General features: G+C 50.0%; 2 protein-coding genes across 2 annotated transcripts in view; one reads left to right on the top strand and one right to left on the bottom strand.

Annotated features, from left to right (window-relative positions):
• DCTN2 (dynactin subunit 2) overlaps positions 1-2,286 on the top strand; it is a 192,363-nt gene extending 190,077 nt beyond the window's left edge. The window contains exon 13 of the mRNA XM_015421357.1: positions 1,814-2,286. Within this exon, the coding sequence (XP_015276843.1) occupies positions 1,814-1,900 (87 nt within the window). The 3' untranslated portion in view covers positions 1,901-2,286. The remainder of the gene's footprint in view (positions 1-1,813) is intronic.
• A 5,690-nt stretch (positions 2,287-7,976) lies between these two features.
• The window catches only part of MBD6 (methyl-CpG binding domain protein 6), a 39,320-nt gene continuing 28,972 nt past the window's right edge, over positions 7,977-18,324 (bottom strand). Inside the window, exons 8-12 of the mRNA XM_015421359.1 lie at positions 15,965-16,146; positions 13,282-13,770; positions 9,656-9,705; positions 9,179-9,254; positions 7,977-8,425 (exon numbers count right to left, since the gene is read on the bottom strand). Of these exons, the coding sequence (XP_015276845.1) occupies positions 8,351-8,425; positions 9,179-9,254; positions 9,656-9,705; positions 13,282-13,770; positions 15,965-16,146 (872 nt within the window). The 3' untranslated portion in view covers positions 7,977-8,350. The remainder of the gene's footprint in view (positions 8,426-9,178; positions 9,255-9,655; positions 9,706-13,281; positions 13,771-15,964; positions 16,147-18,324) is intronic.

Below are 18,324 nucleotides of genomic sequence, written 5' to 3' on the forward strand. Positions count from 1 at the left end.
TATAACCCCCTATGATGTGTCCCCCCCCCCATTGTCATCTCTTTTCTAAACTGAAAAGTTCCAGACTCTTCAGCCTTTCCTCATTGAGAAGGTGCTCCAGCCCCCTAAACATTTTGGTTGCCCTCTTCTGTATTTTTCCCGGCTCTGCATTTTCCTTTTTGAGGTATGGTAACCAGAGCTGTACACCCTATTCCAAATGAGGCTGCACCATTGCAGGGACGTTGTATGCAGGGGCATTATAATATCTGCCGTTTTATTTTCAGTCCCTTTCCTAATATCACTGAATTGCTAGGCAGAGCCAGGGTTTCCTGTGCTGTGGCTCTCATGCATTTGGAGAGGGAATCAGGAGGCCCAGACGAACCCCTGCTTGCCTGCCAATCTGTCCCAGGTAACTGCTCCCCTACCCTCCAGCCCCATGGGCATGTGAACTGACATAGCGCACACTTAGGAAAGCAACACAATTTCTTGCAGAGTGTGCACATCTGCCTACACAAGCTTCAGCTTTAAAACAAGCAAATTACTGCTTCCTATATGTACACGACCATTGCAGGGACGTTGTATGCAGGGGCATTATCATATTGGCCGTTTTATTTTCAGTCCCTTTCCTAATATCACTAAATTGCTAGGCAGAGCCAGGGTTTCTTGTGCCGTGGCTCTCAAAGCGCTCATGCACTTGGAGAGGGAATCAGGAGGCCCAGCTGAACCCCTGCTTGCCTGCCAATCTGCCCCAGCTAACTGCTCCCCTACCCTCCAGCCCCATGGGCATGTGAACTGACATAGCGCACACTTAGGAAAGCAACACAATTTCTCTTGCAGAGTGTGCACATCTGCCTACACAAGCTTCAGCTTTAAAACAAGCAAATGACTGCTTCCTACATGTACACGATGGAGCTTTGGAATTTGTTGCTACCAGATACCACAATGGGAGCTAGCATGAAAAAAGCTTTAAGGCCTATGAGTGACCATTGACTGCAGTAGTGTTTGAGTGTAACCTGTTTTCAGAGCGCGTCTTTCCAGGGCAAGTGCATGCATGCTATGATTCTGCAGGAGCTTTTTTGGTTGTTGTTGGGTTTTTTTATTTTGTATTTTTTCATATGTGTGTGTGTGTGTGTGTGAGTGTGTGAGTATGCATGCACTTGGAAGTCATGGTGACCTCTGTTGACTGACACCTACTGGGGACCTGGAGGATATTCAGAGAGGTGGCTGAATAAAGCCTGCCCCTTCCTCCTGACTGCTGGAATTTCAAGGAGGTCTCCCATCCAAGTACTTGCTAGAGTCGAACCTGCTTAGCTTCCAAGATCTGGCAAGATCGGGCTTGCCTGGGCTATCCAGCTCAGGGCGAGGAGCATTTTTTTATAGTGCAGAACACGGTATTGAGCACATCATTCCTTTCCTGGGAAGATCAGTTTTTCATTAAAAAGGAGAGGTTCTAGCCCAAGTTGTGACTCTGAAGATATGCTTGAAATCTTGTCAGTGTTGCTTTCTGAGGGTTCTCTTCAACCACAATGCTTGTGTTTTGTGGTGAAGGTTACAGGATCCACCACCACCACCCCATGACTAGCAGAAACAGCAACATTGGGGGGAAAGCATGTATATGAAATAAGAGCCCATTATGAGTATTTGCTCAGACTGCATAATGTATAGATGGAGCAGAATTTGGACTGTCTTGGGTCAGAATTATATTTTTAGTCACAACCCTTAGTGCATTTCTTGCTCGCTAACCACCCTTCAGAATCATTTAGCATTGGCGGGTAGTGGGCAGTAGATCCCTGGTTTGCACACCGCTGACCGTTCTCCATGTTTCTCTCCCTAGGTTCAGAAGACCATGAAGGACAACCTCACTGCCATCGAGGACAACTTTGCCAACCTGAATGCTCGAGTGCAGAAGCTCACTAAATGAACCCCCCTTAACTCAATCTACCGAGACCGGGCAGAAATGGGTTTGCCCCCTGGTCAAAATCAGCACTAACTGCTCCGTCCCTTCCCTACCTCTGTACCCTTTTCTTGCGCGCTCTTAGCAGGAGTTCAGCCTTCATGCAGGCCGGCGGACTGAGTGCTCCTTGGTTTTCAGGAGGAGGAGCGCTGCCCCCTCTCCTCCCTTCTTCCAGCGTTTGCTGCCCCCATGGTGATGCTGATGGCAGAAGACCATGCTGCGTCCCCACGGGAGGGAGGGGCTGTGGCTCGGGAGGGACCCCATCTGCGCAGAACCTCCAGGGGAGTTGCATTCATTGCTTGGCCTAGGTGCCTCTGGCTAAGAAAGACATTGTTATCCCTCAACCTGGCATGGAGGCCTATTGTATTGGTGTATAATTATTTACTGTCATTAAACACTTATGCTTACTGTTGTGTACCGGGTCTTTTGGAGACAAGGAGTGGCTTGTCTCTTGGTGCTTGGCTGTCCTTCCTGTACCCTACTGCGATTCCTCTCTGAACTTCAGTCCTTATCTGCCTTGACCCAGTTTTGCTCCGGGGAGGTCAGGGAGCCACACAAAAGAAGAAGAGATTGGATTTATACCCTACCCTTCACTACCCGAAGGAGTCTCAGAGCAGCTTACAATCTCCTTTCCCCTCTCCACAACCAGGGGTCATTTGGGGCCGGAGCACGCCACAGCACAGCTCCGGCAGCCCAGGAGCGGGCAGAAATGGCAGTGGTGGCAAGCCCCGCCCCCAGCTGCCTGCCCCCGCACTCCTTCTCTACGGAGTTGCGCCACAGCGGCAGCACGATCTTTCCATTGTATTCTATGGCCCACAGAACACAATGGAAAGATTGCACCGCCACTGCAGGTCAGCTGGGGAAGGGAAGGGGAGGCTTTTGAAGATGTCTCCCCCCCCTTTGCTTCCCCTTCTGCCATCACTTCCGGTGATGTCAGCGGGCGTGGCATGTGCTAATAGCCCCGTAGCTCATTAGCATCTGCTAATGAGCTCCCCACAACAGACACCCTGTGAGGTGAGAGAATTCTTTTGAGAACTGCTTGTGAGAGAACAGCTGTGAAAGACCTTCTAACTGAGCCAAGGTCACACCAGCAGCTGCAAGTGGAGGAGTGGGGAATCAAACCTGGTTCTCCCAGATTAGAGTCTGCGCTCCTAACCACTACACCAAACTCACTCTTTCTACTCTCCATCTTACAGGAAAAACTATAAAATCCACTTTAAATAGCTCCGAAGATCACTGGTGCCCTGACCTGCATAGCCCAGGCTATTGTAGCCCAGGCTAGCCTGATCTGACCATATCTCAGAAGCTAAGCAGGGTTAGCCCTGGTCAGTATTTGGATGGGAGACCTCCAAGGCTCATGATTTGGAGGCAGGCCATGGCAAACCAGCTTTGAATGTCTTTTGCCTTGAAAACCCCCACAGAGTCACCATAAGTCAGCTACGGCTTGACAGCCCTTCCCACCACCAAGATTACTGGTAATTTACATCTCATCATATGAGGAGGGGAGGATTTCCTTGTTGGCCAGCTCAAACCACTTCATAGCAGCTCCCCACGGTCCTAATAATCTGGTTTGGTACAGATTTGCACTGGCGCCGAAATTGGTTTCTGCACGCCTGTGAAGTTCGACAGGCGTGTGGCCCTTGATACTTGTATGCAGACATGTGAAAAAAAGAAACCTAGTTAGGCTGTGGTGAGTGGTCATACTTATGGTGTTCTTCTGGCTTACTCTCCCTGCTGTTTGCCTCCAAAGAGTCCTCAGGGCAGCTGTCGTCATGTAGTAGGACCATAGGATAGTAATAAAAATCCAACAACATTCTCCCTCCTGAACCAGAATCCAGAACAGCTTCCAATCGACAAGCACCCGGCCCAGAAAAATGTGGAGCGGCTCTGTTGCATTCCTGAGTCGTGATTGGTGCCAGGGAAACTCAAACCCTGCTACTTATTCAGGAATGCATATTTCCCTGTTTGTTGATAGCTGTGTTTCTAAGATTAAGGTACCCAAAGGAATCAGAGGGCGTTGGTTAAAAATGGGGTGGAGCGAAGAGAAGGAAAGAGGAAAATATGAGATTGACTAGAAGGATCACAGGCTGAAGGAATAAAAAGAACTGCTGGAGTCACTAATGTCTAAAGTCCTTGGAGGATGTGTGATGATCACAATCCTGACCCACCTTTATAGGTCTGCTGTAAAGATTACTTAGATGTGTACGAAACACTTTGGAAAGCTATAGCTGCTTAGGAGTATCAGCCCATGTCTGAATCCAGAAATAGCATTTGTTCTTTGTACAGGCTGGCAGTTGGGGCTCCTTTGAAGTCAGTGGATGGTGCTGCAGTGGTTAGAGCGGGGGGAGGGGGTACTAGGGATGTGCAGGGAGAAAATTCAGCTTTTTTCGGATTCGGGTGTAATGAAGCTGAATTTTTTTTGGTATTTCCGAATATACCCAAATACCAGTACTGGTAATGTATTGGTACATCTGGAAATATTCGGGAATACCGAAAACATTCGGCTCTATTATATCCTATGGGTCCATTGTAGTCAATGGCAAAATCTTCTAAGGAGTCTTCAGAGGGCTGGGGGGGAGGGGGGTTGAGGTAGAGGCACAAAATGTGTACTGTAGTTACTGGAGCCTCTCCCCAAAAGAACCCCCAAGTTTGGAAAGGTTTGGACCAGGGGCTCCAATTCTAGAGGCATCCGAAGAAGGTGCCCCCATCCTCCATTGTTTCCCAAAGGCAGGCAGATAAAACCACCACCCAGCAGTTTCTCCCAGCGAAACTCTGCAGTAGAAACTAAGTGAGGGTGGATGCTTGCAGGGCCAGCAGCAGAACCAGGGCAATATGTCCACCAGAATCACTGCCACTGTGGCAGTGCCAAAACCCAACAGGACTAAGATCCAATCTGAGAATCTCTGAAGGGGGCATATTTGCAAGGCCAGCAGCAGAGCCAGTGCAATGTTCTAGGGCTAGTGCCCAGTAGCAGAACCCAGTGCCAACCTACTTATCAACAGAATCCAGTGCCAACCTACTAGCTGAACCCAGTGCCATTGTGGCAAATGCCAGCTCAACAGGAGGACTGATGTCAACTGAAGCACAGAATCATCACAACAGCAATACACAGAAGAATTTCAAAAAAGACCAAACCTGTGATTGACCAAAGAGCAGTGTGCCCATCCTTACCTGTAATTCTATTGGCCAGTGCTCCTCCCCCCTCCTGTCCCTGGGAAAGCAAGCTAGTAGTTAGGCTTCACGTATAAAGCCAGCAGCAACTACAGCCTTCAAGCTGCAATGCCATTTGCAAATACATTGCAGTGATTGGCTGTATATACATTCCCTCTTCCCCCTCCCCCCTTCTGCAAAGCAGAGCAAAGAGCAGGAAAGAGAAGGTAAGTGCAGCCCTTTAAAGTTTAACCCCCCCAAGCCTGTATTCGGCAATGCAGAATAAAAGCTGAATAGTTTCAGCTTTTATTCTGCATTCTGTATTCGGCAACTGAATCAGATCAGAGATTCTGATTCAACTTGCCAAAATACCGAAAAGAAATTTGGGGGTGGTGGTGGTGGTTCAATTTTACCGAATGCACACCCCTAAGGGGTACACAACTCAAAACAGTTACTTGGGCCAGAACTGACGATTGGAACTTAGTGGGACATACTGTGGAAACAGGATATCACTAGGTCTTGCCCCATGAATTTCAGGGGCCTGAGACACTAGAGGAATCAGCAGCCTTTAGAACTGAAACAGATGAGTTGAAGACCAGCATCTCACTTTGTAATTAAATTGCAGGCTCATGCAACCGTAATTTGACTTGGGATTCTCCAGGGAAGGGAGAGAGGGTTTAACCCTTCAGTCTCCATTTGGTCTCACTATTTGACAACCGGCTTCCAGCCCTGGGCCATATGTTGTGTGCCCAGGGGGTTAGGGTTGGACTAGGACTGGGGAATACAAATCTGGAATTGGTCACAAAGCACACCTTGGAGCAGTCCCCCCCCCCATTTCACTCAAAGGGGGGAAACCACGTAAGCCACCTCAGACTCCTTGGCGCAGGGCCCCCCCAACCTTTTTTTAGCCCTCAGGCACCTTTGGAAATCTGACATACTGTGGCAGGCACAGCCACAAAATGGCTACCTCAGGAGGCTGAGCCAAAATGGTCACTGCAGCTTACCTTCAGGCACACATTGGAGATCCTTGTGTTGTGGTGGCAGCTGCTGCCAAAAGGTTTTGAAAAATCTGCACAGCCAAGAAGCAGCTTTGCTGGGCAAAGGCCCCAGCTAACCCCGTTCACTTTCTAAAGACACTTGGTGGGAACCAGGAAAAGCGGCAGTGGGTGCTGCGGTGCCCACAGGCACCATGTTGGGGAACCCTGCCTTGGACAAGGGGGCAAGATTAAAAATGGAATGGGTAGGAAGAGAGTTCACATGATAAGGGACTGCGAAGATCAGCAGGGCCAACAAGATCCCCCCCTTAACTGTCACCCCCACAATTTCCCAACCTGTAACTTCTTACACTCCTGCCGACCTAGCAGTGTGAAAGCAAGAAATTGCAAGTAGATAAATAGGTACCACTTCGGTGGGAAGGTAACAGCGTTCTGTGTGCCTTGGTCATGCAGGCCACATGACCACGGAAACGTCTTCGGACAGCGCTGGCTCTTCGGCTTTGAAACGGAGATGAGCACCGGCGGGCCGGCACCACAACCCTAGAGTCGGATTCGACTGGCTTTCGAGCAAGGGAAACCTTTACCTTTAACTTCTTACAAAGAGGATAAAAAAATCCCCCTGAATGGTCCATTGAGTAGAGACCCCGGCAAGACCAAATCCTGTCAGCCTCTTCTTTTAAATACATATTTTAATACTTGATACAAAACACACACCCCAAAAAATAAACAAATAAAGAAACAGTAACTTCAATCTAAGCGTCAAAATATTTTCATCTGTTAAATTAAAAGTCGCTCCCATAGAAAAGCTACAATTCACAATTGTGTAAATTTTTTTTTTTACAAAACAAAATTTAAGCTCAAAAAGGAAAATATTTTCCCCCATTCCTTTTTTCTTCTTCTTTATACAAAAACAAAGGCCGAAGTTGGTTGGTTGGTTGGTTGAAGTGCGGGGGCGGGGGGGAAGGACAGCGCAACCTGTACAGTATCTACACAGTGCTTTTGCATAATGCTTTTGAGAGTCGCAACCAGGGGGGAAGGGTGGAGCATTTTGGTCTTTCAGAGATGAGAGGATTGTAGTGTGTGTGTGTGCGGTGTTTGGGGGGCGGGGGAGGGACAAGCAGATGAAGGAGGGGTTGCTCTGACCAAGCTGGATCCATTTATACTCCCAAGTACAAACTTCTCCTCCTAAACCTCCCCCATCCCTTCAAGGATTATGACCTGAGCATTCTTTTGAGAATTGCATTGGGGGTGGGGGGGAGAGCAGGGGCAGAAGAGGACATGCAGCGGAGACCGGGTGAGCAGGTTCCCATTTGAGGTCCTACCAATCACAGGGCCCTACATGGAGCCATGGAGGAAGCAGATCGTTCCACCCTCCAGGCTTTTCCTTAATGCCACTCAGTCCTAGTGGCTTATTAATGGCGGTGCGGGAAGACAGTATTGTGGGACGGGGGTGGGCTGAGTTGCCGAGCTATCAATGGGAGCGGGTCCTCCCTGAGCGAGTGTGGCTTATTCTCCTTATTGCTTTGTACCTTTAGCGCTGAGGCCAGAAGTTATTTTGCGTGTGGGTATTTGGCGAGGCAGGAGAGGAGCGGGGGTGGCAGGGTGGGTGGGAGAACGAGACCGATTTCTTGTATTAAACCCTGAGCCGGTTCTTACCCGGGTGCTGCGGCGCACACGGGTCTGAGGTAAGGTGGGAAGCGAAAGGGCAGAGATCGCCCCTTCCCGGAGCGCGCAGCCCTTGCTACTCCTGCAGAGGTTCTGAGACCAAGCGGCGGGGGGGGGGGGCTAACCGGGGGGGGGGGAGATTTGCAAGCCAGGGTGGTGGAGGCAAAGAAGGCCGCCCGCTCCCCCCCCCCACCCTGAGTGCTGCAAAAATGGCTTCCCGAAGTGCTATGGGTGTGTCCAGCTCTGGTGCCCCTTTTGCCCTTCCCCTACCCCCCCCAGATAATGCTAAGAGCAGAGCCGCACCTTGTGCTTTCAGGGGTGCCCCTGGGAGAGATTCAGGACCCAGGCAACTGGTGAAGCTACAACACATTCATGGCTAAGGCGCCAAGGGCCCAGCAGCAGCAACGGCACCTCCACCCGGCTGGAACTTCCCTTCACGCCCCCCCCCCATCCCACCCAGGCACGTGTGCAACACAGGGGCTGGGCAGCAGAGATGAATCGGAGAGGCAGGGTGGGAGGGGAGAGATGGAAGCTGGTGGGATGTCCTAAGGCTCTGTTTGCTTTGATGTCGACAGTGGTGGAAGCCCCCTCGGTTCCAGCGGTGCTACTAGGTCGGCAGTTTCCTCCTCCTGTTTTTGGCCGGCCGGCCGGGCCGTGGCCGCCGCACAACAGTGTAGTCAACCTAAAGAGGGGAGAAAGGGTTAAAGGTCAGCTAGCAGCATGGGTGGGGGGCATAAGTATTTGAGATAAATATGTGAATTCTTGCATATCTGCAAGCAACACCGCTTGTTCCAGGGAAGACTCACCCTGACAGCAGTATTGGCAAGCAATGTTCCCGCTAAGCTGTGGAGTCTTGTGAGCAAAAATTCTACTTTGTGAGCTGCTGGCATTAAAGTTGTGAGCACACAATTTGGCTACAGCACCAATTAGTTTGCTCTGGAGCCATCGTTCCTGAGCGAAAACAAAAATCTTTGAGCTGGAGGCTAAAAAACTGTGAGCTAGCTCACACTAACTCGGCTTAGAGGGAACAGTGTTGGCAAGGGTCAGATAGATTCCCAAGTAGCTGGCCATTCCCACGTACGTAGTTTTCAACTTCTATGTTTTATCACAAGAGGGCGGGGACTTAAGCCAAAATTTAGCCCTGAAACAGCAGGGCTCAGGCAAGTTGAGAAGACCGAATGGGCCATTTTTTAGCAGATATTGCAGGGGTCAGCAAATGGGTTTCAACTCTGTTCCTCCACCTTCTTTGTTGCCATGCTCACAAGCGAGTTCAGGAAACGCTCTACGTCCTACATAGCAATCCCCCAACCATCTAGGAAGACACTGTGAATGAAGGCCCCCCCCCACCTCATTTTAGTTACTGAACCTTTTGAAACAAGGTTGAATCATGCACGCCCATGCTCTCTTTCGAGCATCCCTCCTCTCTGGCACTTACCAATGGGCTGGGCCCCGGATCTGCGCTGGGACCCCGGATCCGTGTAGGCTCAGTTCGGGTGCTAGGCCGGGGACCGCTGCAGAAACCAAGGGAGGATTAATCAGAAGAGAAGCCAACTAAACACTGGGGATTTAGGGGTGGCATTGAAAGTTTGCAATGGCGAGGGATACCTGCTAATAACATAAAATGGCCTTATATAGAGTCAGACTTTTGGTCTGTCAAAGTAAATGAACTTCCTAAATAAATACTGTCTGACTGGCAGCATCTCTTTAGGGTCACAGGTGGAGGTCCTTCACATCACCTGTTGTGTGATCATTCTTTAATTGGCGAGGTCAGGGATTGAACCTGGGGCTGTCTGCACAACAAGGAGACACTCTCCCACCGAGCCACAGGCCCTCTTAATCACCCGTTTTGGCTTCAGCTTTTGCCATCCGCCCTTCATGGGCCCCATTCCCCTGGTGGGCAAGGGACGCTCACCTGCTTTTCCTTCTCCGGCCACGTCGGGATGGTCGCCTTCCAGGAGGGCCCTGCAAGAAGTACGATGGAAAGAAGGTGAAGATGGGCACTGTCTTCTCCTTGCAAAAGCGATTTACTGTAAGTCCCAAGTGACTGGTCAATTAATCCATACCCCAGAGTCACCCTTTACAAGGGGCCCAAAGGGGTTGCCAGTCTGGGTTCCTCCTCCAGCTACTCCTTTCAACTGTTCCTTACTCCCCAGGGACCCCGAAGAGCCATTTCTACAAGGGCCAATTTATAAACAGAGCAGACTCGAGTGGCAGAATGTTTCCTGTACTTGCGTCACTCCAGACTGAAAGCAGACATTCCTGTCTAGGGGCATTAAAAGGTCTCCATAACACAGGAAGGGAAGAGCTACTGTTCAACTGTCCTCCCTAAGATGTGAGTCTTCTACATGCACGAAGTTCTTGAGCACTAGGGAACGGGGGTGGGGGTGGGGGGCAGAATTCCAAACTGCCACTCTCCACATTTGCAGTGGTCTGGTCCAGAATGCTACCACATAATTCTCTGGAGACAGATCGAGATGGATGACTGTGTTAGTCCGTCTGTAGCAGTAGAAAAGAGCAAGAGTCCAATAGTGCCTTAAAGACTAACAAAATCTGAAGAAGTGAGCAGTGACTCACGGAAGCTCATACCCTGCCACAAATGTTGTTAATCTTTAAGGAGCTGCGGTGGCTCAAGTGGTTAAGACGCTGAACTGCAGGCTGTGGAAGGTCAGTAGTTCAGCAGTTCGAGACCCGAGTGTGCCGCATGACGGAGTGAGCTCCCGCCTCTAGTTCCAGCTCCTGCCAACCTAGCAGTTCGAAAGCAAGACATTGCAAGTAGATAAATAGGTAGCACTTCGGTGGGAAGGTAACAGCGTTCCGTGCGCCTTGGTGTTTAGTCATGCCGTCCACATGACCACGGAAACGTCTTCGGACAGCACTGGCTCTTCGGCTTTGAAATGGAGATGAGCACCGCAACCCTAGAGTCAGATTCGACTGGCTTTCGAGCAAGGGAACCTTTACCTTTACTTAAGGTGCTACTGGACTCTTGCTCTTTTCTACTGCGTCATTCTCTGTAACTGATAAGATGGTTCTATAGAGAGAGATCAAAGTTCTCTAAAAGAAGAAGCTGTCAGTGTAATTAAACAAGGTGTTCTGGAATGCTATCTTTGTCCAAGATCTTGTGGAAGGACCCTTTGAAAATCTATACAGAACAGTGTTGTGTAGCAAGTCAACAGGTAGTCCACCAACTACCCTTCTAGTTCCTGGGAATCTTGCAAAGAAGGATGATCCAGCAAGGCGCTTCTTTAAGGTAGAGTATAAGGATGGGCACGAACTGACTCAAAAACCTAATTTCGTGACAAAATCGGCTTAGTTTGTGGTACGTGAGCCAAGGGTCGTGCGATCGCGCCCACAACAGACCTTCATGTTTTTCACGGAGGTTCGTGTGGTTTGTGTCAGTGATTCGTGTGTGAGTGAAGTCCAAGCAGTGAGTTTACCCACTTCCAGGTGAACTCACCACTTGGACTTCACCAGCCTTTAAATGGCTTTTGCAAGCCGCGCCGCATGAGAGTGAAGTCCAAGCAGCGAATTCACTCACTTCTGGGTGAACTCACCGCTTGGACTTCACTCTTGCGAACATTCCCTTTAAATGGCCTTTGCAAGATCTCCTCCCCCCATTCTGCTGGTCTTGGGGAGGCCCCCCCTTCCATTCTGATGCACCACAAACTTCACAAAACGATCCGGTTTGGTAAATGGAGAGGCTCATGAAGTTTCATGGTGGTTCGTGTGACCTCCCGAACCACAAATCAAGACGAACCTCCATTTTCCTGGTTCGTGCCCATCCCTAATAGAGTGTATATTCAGGATCTTTTAAACATAAATTAATTACATCTTAATTGTCTAGAGAACCTCTTGTTTTGCAAATGGAACATGCAGTAGTGGACCATAGGGGTTCTGGTGTTTTGGGTTTCTTTTTTTAAGTAGATTACAAAAGGTATAAAAGTTAGAAAAGCTGACATATCAAGATACGCTATCTAAACGAGAAACAGTTTCTTTGGGGCAGGTACAGGGGGGAGTATAAGGGGATCAATATTGTCACTAAAGATGTCACTTTGAATGTATATTGCTGTTGAAAGCCCAACAGAGTTGAGTAGACCACACAATTCTCTTGTATCAGTCCTTCTCTGATCTCTACAAAAATCTCCGCATATCTAAACCACAGCTGCTACAGACCACAGTGGCTCCTAGACTAACTGGTCATTGGTCATTAGGTTTTTTCCCCTCTCTTGTTTTTGATCAAGAAGGGGCTGATGAGAGTTAGCATCTCCAATCACGTCACCCCCCCCCTTATCTAATATGAAAATGGGGAAGAAGCACAAGATCAATGGCCAGTTAGTCTAGAACAGTGATTCCCAATCTTCTCAGTATGGTGAACCACCAGTCCAAATGTATTTGGCATGGTGATTCATCCAAGGCTAGGCCAAGTTTTTTTAGTGCCCTAGGCAAATGATGACATTTGCATCCATCTAGTCCAGCATTCCACTTTCTGCAGTGTCCAACCAGATGTTTTTGAGAAACCAACAAACATCGCACAAAGGGTGCAGCTGCCCCCACTATGAACCCCAAGCAAGTGGCATTCCAACCTCCTTTGCGTATGGAGGTTACACTCCATCCTCTGAGTCCACTTCCTCCTTCCTCTCATCTCCCCTCAGATTCTAAGAAGCTCACTCTAGTGCCCATCAGGATAGGTTTCACCTGATCAACAGTGAAGAAGTAAAGTAATGGAAGACACTGTTTCCAAGGCCAGAGCTGGGCTTCCAAGATACAAAAGAGCTATGGAAAGGGCATGGTGGCCATTAAGGAGAGCTGGCCCATGACCTGCTTTCAGAGGCTTCATGACCCACTTTTGGGTGCTGACCCACAGGCTGGGAAACACTGGTCTAGAAGGTGCCACGGTGGACTCTAAGAGCTGTTAAAACACAGCTGCAGGCTGGAAAATAAACTCTTAGTGAGGTCTTTCTGAGGAGAGGAAGAGGCCTCAAATTAGGCCTGTAGAGTCCAAGAATCTGTTTCTAGACTGGCCCATAGCTACAGTGGGGCTATTGGGGGCTCTGCCCCCTTCCTTAAAGGGCCAGCCCCACAGGATTTCTTTCTGAAATTGGTAAGGGATTTCATTGCTTTAGGGAGGGGAAGGGAGGGTTTTTGGGGGTTTTTTGCATTTCATTTGTGACTGGGGTGGCTGTTGTGGGGGGTGTTTGTGCTGCATTTAATTTAATTTATTAGTAGTATTATTGTCCTTATTATTATGTAAACGTTCAGTTGTTTAGAGACAGACAGAAAAATAATGGCAGATAATGGCAGCCTCACCAGAAAAAAATTTGCCCCACAAGCAACCAAATCCTGGCTTATGGGCCTGTTTCCAGGTCAGGCTAGCTGGATAAGCTGAGGAAGCTCCCAAACACTCATGAGGGTACCATGATCCCATTTGTCCTAAAAGCACCTAGAAACCAGAGGTCGGCTGCCTCGGAACACGGAGGCGGATCTCTCAAGAGAAACTCGCTTTGTGCCCATCTTCATCTTGTGTTCTGGCACCTGACCTACCTTGATCTCCTGCACCGCAAATGCCCCCGCTTGGCTGTCTGCGCTGCTGGCCACCATCTCTCCATTGCAGCGCCAGGCAGGATGGGACGGGTGCCCCACGCCCAAATCCGGAAGCTGACCGTTGAAGTGCCGTCTGCCCCTGCCCCGCCCTCCGCCGCGCCGTCCAGACTTGCCGCCTCGCCCCGGTCCACGTGGGAGGCTGTTGCCCGAGTCCCCGTTCAGCTCTTCTGAGCTACGGCGGGGTCGCTTCAGGGGGGAGTGGGAGCCAGTGGCCTCCTGCCCCAGAGGGGCCTCCTGCGGTCCTTGCCTGGCTGGCTCGAGGATGCTGGGTATCTCTAAGGCACTTGTGGGGGCAGTGTCCATGCAGGGGGGCAACACAGTGCTGTGGCCGGCCTCTGTCTCTGGTGTGGGGGGAACACTGGGCAGAACGGGGGCTGGAGCTTCGCTCGGTAGCACTGGCTTCTCTGGGGCGCCAAATCCAGAGCTCAGCTGGCAAAAACAAAGAAGAGAAATCCATTAAAATGTCACCTACCCTGAGTCCAAATTCTACCTGGAAGGTCAAATGACCAAACTGAGGGTATCACAGCATGAGAAGACAAGAGTCAATGTTAAAGACAATAATGCTAGGAGGAGGAAGAAGAAGAAGGAGAAGAAGGAGGAGAAGGAGGAGGAAGAGAAGAAGAGGAGGAGGAGATTGGATTTATACCTCGTCCTTAACTACCCAAAGGAGGCTGACAAACTCCTTTCCCTTCCCCTCCCCACAACAGGACACCCTGTGAGGTAGGTGGGGCTGAGAGAGCTCTGACAAAAACTGCTCTTTTTTCAAGGACAGCTCTTATCAGAACTATGGTTTGCCCAAGGTCATCCAGCCAGGTGCAAGTGGAGGAGTGGGGAATCAAACCCGGTTCTCCCAGATTAGAGTCCGCGCACATAACCACGACACCAGACTGCTAGGAAAAGCTGAAGGCAGCAGGAAAGAGGAAAACCCAGCGTGAAATGGATCGATTCAGTCAAGGAAGCCATGAGGGCCCTCAGTTTTGCAAACCTGAGCAAGGTTGTTAACAACAGGATGTTTTGGAGGCCATTCATTCACAGGGTCACCATAAGTTGGAAACTAAGGTCACACACCTACGCAACCCACTCTTGGGTATTTAAAGGCTCCTCCAAAATGTTCTTGAAATTCAAATACATTTTTATTCCACCCGTTCACCAAGAAGCTTCTCCATTTTGTCCTCTCCAAACAACCCAGTAGGGTAGGTTAGACAGAGAGGGGGCTTCATGGCCGAATGAGCATTTGAACCCGGATGTCCTAGTCCAACACTCTTAACCCAGAAGCCCCCCCGGCCTTGTGGAACCTGTGGGCCCTTTCTGAAATTTTTAAAACAGTGGGCACCAGTGATCCCTCTAAGCTGAGTTAGTGTGAGCCAGCTCACAGTTTTTAAGCCTCCGACTCACACATTTTTGTCTTAGCTCAGGCAGGATGGTTCCAGAGCAAACTAATGTATGCAGTAGCCCAATCGCTCGCTCACAACTTTAATGCCAGGAGCTCACAAAGTGGAATTTTTGCTCAGAAGACCCCACATCTTAGAGGGAACAGTTTGGGCCCTGCAACAAAGCTCACTGAATAATCTTGAGCTAATCTGTAACCTGCCCTCACAGGACTGTTGACAGGAAAAGCTGGGAGGTGGAGGCATGTGGGCTCATTCAAGCTCCTTAGAGGGATAACATGAATAATAATTATCCTGGGTCCTGCCCTGGATGGCCCCGGCTAGCCCAGTCTCCCCAGATCTCAGAAGCTAAGCAGGGTCAGCCCTGGTTAGGACTTGGATGGGAGGTCACTAAGGAAGTCTAGGGTTGCTATGAAGAAGAGAAGAAGAGATTGGATTTATACCCCCCCCTTCACTACCCAAGGGAGTCTCAGAGCGGCTTACAAACTCCTTTCCCTTCCCCTCCCCACAACAGGACACCCTTGTGAGTTAGGTGGGGCTGAGAGAGCTCTTGACAGAAACTACTCTTTTTCAAGAACAGCTCTAATCAGAACTACGGCTTGCCCAAGGTCATCCAGCCAGGTGCAAGTGGAGGACTGGGGAATCAAACCCGGTTCTCCCAGATTAGAGTCCGCACACGTAACCACTACACCAAACTGGCCCTCAGAGCCAGGCAATGGCAAGTCACCTCTCGTCAACTGGCTGCAACTTGTTGGCAGCTCACACACACACAATTATCCCACCCTTGTCAAATCTCCCTCTGCAGAAAGCTCAAACGTTGCAGTCAAACATCGCAAAATACATCATGTGAATGCAGTATTTCTTTTTTGGTTTATAGGTAAAGGTAAAGGTTCCCTTGCTCGAAAGCCAGTAGAGTCCGACTCTAGGGCTGCGGTGCTCCTCTCCGTTTCAAAGCCGAAGAGCCAGCGCTGTCCAAAGACGTTTCCGTGGTCATGTGGCCGGCGTGACTAAACGCCAAGGCGCACGGAACGCTGTTACCTTCCCACCGAAGTGCTACCTATTTATCTACTTGCAATGTCTTGCTTTCGAACTGCTAGGTTGGCAGGTTGGTTTATACTTCTGAGTAAAACATGTCAATGCCTTCCAAGGAGAGAATTCAGTAAGCATTGTCTTTAAACCCCGAGACATGCCTCCCCCCACAATGCCAGATTCTCTCCCCACCCTCACCCCCTTACTTGCAAGCTCTGGAGCAGGCAGGCTAGGGGGTTGGAGCCTGCTAAGAGGGGCAGCTGTCCTTGGAAAAGCTGGAGTCCCAAAGGCCCTTGCAGGTTGGGGGGCAGGAGGGGCTGCTGGGCCTGGAGCAGGGGGCTGCCAATCAAGGAGGGTCCTGGGGCTGAGTTCAGCGCCGACAAATCACCTGGGGGAGGGAGAAGATGAGGATGTTAATTCAACCGGCTAACAGATAACATTTCCAAAGCACCAGCAAAAGAAATCAATAATACGTACCAGCCCTTTGGGGAACCGCCCCCCCTCCCCCAGGTTAGAACTGAGAGGCTGTACATGCAATAGCAAAAATAGCCCCGCCCTCGGCTTCCACTCCCCAGAGGGGCCACTGCAGGGCTCAGAGCCAGGCCGATCCTGGCTGCCAGCTCTCTGCCCACCCTGGGAGGCCCAGGGACACTGCAGGATCTTTCCGTCTGCCTCCTGTATTACTGGGCAGGCCCGAGCCCCTAAGTGGGCATGGACATAAGAAGCGCCCTACTAGGTCAGACCAGTGGTCCTTCTAGTCCAGCATCCTGTCTCTCACAGTAGCCAGCCAGTTCCTCTGGAGGGCCAACAGCAGGGCATAGAGGCCGAGGCCTTCATAAGAACATAAGCCCTGCTGGATCAGACCAATGGTTCATCAAGTCCAGGCAGTAATCCTCTAGATCCCAGAGCCAGGAGGCAACATCAGGGGAAGGCATCAGCCTCTGTGCCCTGTTGTTGGCCCTCCAGAGGAACCGCTTGGCCTCTGTGAGAGACAGGATGCTAGACTAGATGGACCACTGGTCTGATCCAGCAGGGCTCTTCTTATGATCTTATGAAGGCCTCGGCCTCTATGCCCTGCTGTTGGCCGTCCAGAGGAACTGGTTGGCCACTGTGAGAGACAGGATGCTAGACTAGATGGACCACTGGTCTGATCCAGCAGGGCTCTTCTTATGATCTTATGAAGGCCTCGGCCTCTATGCCCTGCTGTTGGCCGTCCAGAGGAACTGGTTGGCCACTGTGAGAGACAGGATGCTAGACTAGATGGACCACTGGTCTGATCCAGCAGGGCTCTTCTTATGATCTTATGAAGGCCTCGGCCTCTATGCCCTGCTGTTGGCCGTCCAGAGGAACTGGTTGGCCACTGTGAGAGACAGGATGCTAGACTAGATGGACCACTGGTCTGATCCAGCAGGGCTCTTCTTATGATCTTATGAAGGCCTCGGCCTCTATGCCCTGCTGTTGGCCGTCCAGAGGAACTGGTTGGCCACTGTGAGAGACAGGATGCTAGACTAGATGGACCACTGGTCTGATCCAGCAGGGCTCTTCTTATGATCTTATGAAGGCCTCGGCCTCTATGCCCTGCTGTTGGCCGTCCAGAGGAACTGGTTGGCCACTGTGAGAGACAGGATGCTAGACTAGATGGACCACTGGTCTGATCCAGCAGGGCTCTTCTTATGTTCATGTTTGTTGGATGTTGCTAAGCAGGTTGAAATACCAGCGTGGTCTCTGTTGGGGAGGCAGGATGTAAAGAGCAAAGGCGACAAAGCCGGGATTCAGTGAATGTCTGGGAGCCAAATCCGGCCACAGTTTAAAAAAACACCCATGAGTCTGTACAGATGCAACATGAAACCAAAGAGTCCTGGGGCACCCTGAAGGCTGCTAAATGTATTAAGTCTGCTTTGGTGGTCTATGCTTCCATCAGATGGCTGAAGATATTGCTTAGGAAGCTTGTGTTGAGAGAGAAAACAATAGTCTACAAAGTGTGCATAAAAGACCAAGAGAGGCTGCCTCCTCTCCAGTGACCGCAGATTCTATATCGCTGGTATAAGCATCATCTGTTGAGGAATATTGAATATCCAGTGTTATATTGTTTACATGTTTTAATCTTAATTGATTTATATGTACTGTGTGCAGTTCTGGTCACCACACCTCAAAAAGGATATTATAGCATTGGGAAAAGTGCAGAAAAGGGCAACTAGAATGATAAAAGGGTTGGAACACTTTCCCTATGAAGAAAGGTTAAAGCGCTTGGGGCTCTTTAGCTTGGAGAATCGACAACTGAGGAGTGACATGATCGAGGTTTATAAGATTATGCATGGGATAGAGCAGGTAGAGAAAGAAGTACTTTTCTCCCTTTCTCACAATACAAGAACTCGTGGGCACTCAATGATATTGCTGAGCAGTCGGGTTAGAACAGATAAAAGGAAGTACTTCTTCACCCAAAGAGTGATTAACACATGGAATTCACTGCCACAGGAGGTGGTGGCCAGTGTTCCCTCTGAGATAGTGTGAGCTAGCGCACAGGTTTTTAGCCTCCAGCTCACACATTTTTGTCTGAGCTCAGGAA

Source organism: Gekko japonicus, unplaced genomic scaffold (genome assembly GCF_001447785.1).
Source record: "Gekko japonicus isolate JY-2015 unplaced genomic scaffold, Gekko_japonicus_V1.1 scaffold599, whole genome shotgun sequence".
Classification (NCBI taxonomy): Eukaryota; Metazoa; Chordata; class Lepidosauria; order Squamata; family Gekkonidae; genus Gekko; species Gekko japonicus.